We start from the raw sequence: 3,551 nt of genomic DNA, 5'->3' as shown, positions 1-3,551 counted from the left end.
TGCCATTTTTCACTGACAGTTCGTCCCTATAAGTCCAGTAGGGCCGCAGATACTCGGGGATGCTTGCTCTGTCTGCTGGCCACCCTTTGACAATGACGTTGTATAAGGTGTTCAGTGTGGTGTCTTTGCTAGTTTCCTCACGTAGCTGGTTTTCAGTGATCTCCGTTAGTCTCGGATTCAGTGTGTTGTAATCGGACTCCATCTCCATTCTGAAAACATCAAAGTCCCGTACTCGGGCTGTGATGGGGTTGGGGAGGGCTGCGCGAGAGAGTGTGTCTGCCAGGTAGAGAGTCGGTCCTCTCTTGTACGTTATTGTAAACTGGTAACGCTGTAATCTCATAAGCATTCGTTGTAGGCGGGCTGGTGCCTTGTTCAGTGGTTTCTTCATAATGGTTTCTAATGGCTGGTGATCTGTGTGGACTGCAATGTCAGTCTTGCCATACAGCCACTGGTCAAACTTTTCGAAGCAGTTGCAGATTGCTAGGGATTCTTTCTCGATCTGAGAGTAGCGCTGTTCTGTAGGATTCATGCTTGACGAGGTGAAGGCAACTGGTTGTAGTTTGCCGTCATCACTGGGCTGTAAAAGGGCGCCACCGATAGCATTATCACTGGTGTCCGTCTGGAGGACAACTGGTTTCCGAAGATCATAATAGGCTAAGACTGGGGCGGACGAAATCAGTTGTTTGGCCTTGTTGAAGGCTTTTCCTTGAGCCATGGACCATGAAAATGGTACAGCGTCCTGGGTCAACATGCGTAAGGGTTGAGTCACAGAGCTTAGGTTGGGGCAGAAGGGCGAAAGATAGTTAACCATGCCTATGAAGCGAAGGAGTGCTGGTTTGTTCTGCGGTGTGGCCATCTGTGTTATTGCCGCTACTTTGTCCGAGATAATTGTGCCCATGAACTTGACCTCTTTAAGCTTAAAGCGCAGTTTGCCCGCGTTGAGCTTGATGGATTTTTGGTCACAACGTTCCAGTAAGGCGATGAATCTTCGGTCATGGTCTGCCTGGGCTTCCTCGAAGGTGTAGCCCTCCCCATACACAAGGATGTCATCGGCTATACATATTATCCCATCCAGGCCTTCCAATGCAGATGTCAACCTCATTTGAAACTCGTCTGGCGCACTAGTAATACCAAATGGCAGACGGAGCCACCTGTATTTGCCGTATGAGGTATGCATGGTTGTCATCTATGAGGATTCCTCATCTAGGGGAATGTGGAGGAAGCCTTCTTTAACGTCCACTAGAGAGAAGCACTTGGCTGCACTAACCTTGTGAAGCTGTTCATTTAGCGTGGGCATTTGATGTTTCGGACGCTGGATGGCCTTATTTACCGTCTGGCTTGGATCGTTGCATACACGGAATTTTTTGGGTGTCTCTCTTATTAATTCATTCGAACACCATGGGGTTGGTTCATGTACTTTGACCAAGACGCCTGCCTGCACATAACGATCTAAGGCTTCTTTCTCTTTTGCTCTTTTCGCTACCGGTATTCGATGGACGGGCATCTGAACGGGCTGGACACTGTCATCAATCTGAAAGTGTACAGGTGGACCAAGCCGGCCAAGGCCTTCGAATGTGTCCGAAGCATACTGGCGTATGATGTCCTGAAGTTGCAGCTGGCCTGGCGGGGGAAGTCGGCGGTTTGAAGGAATAGTAATTGGAGCCGAAGGTGATGGTGGTGGATTGCACGGGCTGGCTGTGGTCTCGTGGAGTTGCTGGAGATGGTTGCATGCCTTAGGGTTCACCTGGTTTTCGCATGGTACTGTATGCTGTTGTGTGCCAGGAAGGTCATAGTGTTTGGTACTCGCATTGTGGTCTGCTGATGAGTGAAGGGAATGAGTCTCGTCCGCGTGCACTCTAATTATGCCCAGTTTTTCGCTGTCACTGCCAGACAGAAGTGCTGGCTTGATGCCAATGCAGGAGTCTGGCAGGACTTGAAAGATAAGGGTGTCAAACTTGTTGTTCTTTTCGCACAAGAGTTCCACCTGACCAACAGGATGAAGTGGCTTGGAGTTTCCATAGAGGTGTAGGCGGTAGGGGGAGTGCTTTACTTTGGCGTCTGGGAAGAAAGAGCGCAGGGTGCTGGCAGCGATGGTGTTGCACGTTGCTGCAGCGTCTATTTGGAACTTTAATTGCTTGAAGGTCCGGCCCGTCGCTGAAAGTGATAGGTTTGTGAAATATCGTTTTGACTTCTCGACGGATGCAATGATGTGAACTTGTGTGCCCAAAGAGTATATATAGTCGTGATCTTGGTCATAGGAGGATGCGTGGTCCTCTGCTGTGGCATACATCTCGGTGTAATGCAGGTCTCTTGGTCGGAAGTTTGTACGTGGGTCACGTTTCTGGCTGCCCTGAAGGCCCCTGCCTTGTGGTCTCCAAGTGGGTCTGATACTGGGGCTTGGAAGTTTGCGGTCTTCTAGGCAGACACGGGCAAAATGGTCATTTCCACCACAGCTGGTGCAGGTCTTTCCATTAGCTGGACATAATTTCCATGGATGTGGACCACGCCGATCTCCACACCAAAAACAGGTACCAGGCTCCCTGCGAAGTTTCATCTGACTGTGTCTAAGGCCTGTCCAGTGGACATGTTCGTCGATTCCTTTGGACGAATCTGCAATTAACTTGTTTGTCTGCTTGGCGGACTCAATAGCTCTCGCTTTGGCGACTACATCGGACAGGGACTTCTCAGAGTTGTCAGGTTTTATATGTGTTTTAAGCAACTCCGTACGTATGTTATCCTCACTCAACCCAAATATAAATTTGTCTCTACAAAGTTCATCACTAAGATCGCCATAGCCACATAGGCTGCCAGCGTGTCTCACCTTAACTTCCCACTCTTGAATGGACTCGTGAAGGCCTAGTGAAGAGGTCCAAAACTTGTATCGATCGGTCAGGAGTGAACTTCCTGAGCTGCGAGGCTACCGCTGTGCTGCCTGTGTAATGGGCTCGTAGTTTATCCATCCAAATCCAGGGTTTCTTTTATCTTCGTCTGGAATTTGAGGTTCGATTGTGTATCTGACCACGGACAAAGCTTCATCTGGAAGTGCAGATCGTAACGCTGAAATTTCTAGTAGAGGACTCTTGTAATGAGCGGCTCGTTCTGGAACAGGATCTTTAGCGAGGTCGCGGTAATTGGCTTGTACGCAGTAATCGTTGAATCGTAACTCGAAGTTTTTGAAATTTTCGCTCACATTTCCCACAAGTTTGAACTCCGGTCTTTTAAGGTTCGCCATCGTGTTTCCCCACTTCTGACACCAAGTCTGGGAGCCGGTATTAGTAACAGAACTTCCTTTATTCGTAGTAATACATACAATATGGCGGCTCTATATGGACGTTCCCCTACGTATGATCGTGCGAGTAGCCGCTGACCAACAAATCGACACAAAAAGAGAGAGCGGTTAGTCTTCGACTACCGAAATCAGCAAATTTTCGGGCCATTTAAGGATTTCTTGTCAACTCAACTTTCAGGGAAGGAAACTCGAGTCGAAGCAAACGCTTGATAAAGACACGGTAGAACTGAAATGCAAAGGAAACCAAATGCAATTTATGAGC

At 48.6% G+C, this 3,551-nt stretch overlaps 1 protein-coding gene across 1 annotated transcript; it reads right to left on the bottom strand.

The window, feature by feature from the left end:
- Positions 1–807: 807 nt before the first annotated feature.
- LOC138006058 (uncharacterized) lies at positions 808–2,960 on the bottom strand. The gene is given in 2 exon segments (XM_068852214.1): positions 808–2,923; positions 2,925–2,960. Coding segments are annotated over 2 exon segments (1,773 nt in total). The 3' UTR covers positions 808–1,186.
- Positions 2,961–3,551: the final 591 nt, after the last annotated feature.

The sequence above is a fragment of the Montipora foliosa genome, chromosome 6 (genome assembly GCF_036669935.1).
Source record: "Montipora foliosa isolate CH-2021 chromosome 6, ASM3666993v2, whole genome shotgun sequence".
Lineage (NCBI taxonomy): Eukaryota > Metazoa > Cnidaria > Anthozoa > Scleractinia > Acroporidae > Montipora > Montipora foliosa.
Note: the sequence above shows the minus strand (reverse complement) of the source record. Positions and strands in the feature narration are given on the sequence as shown.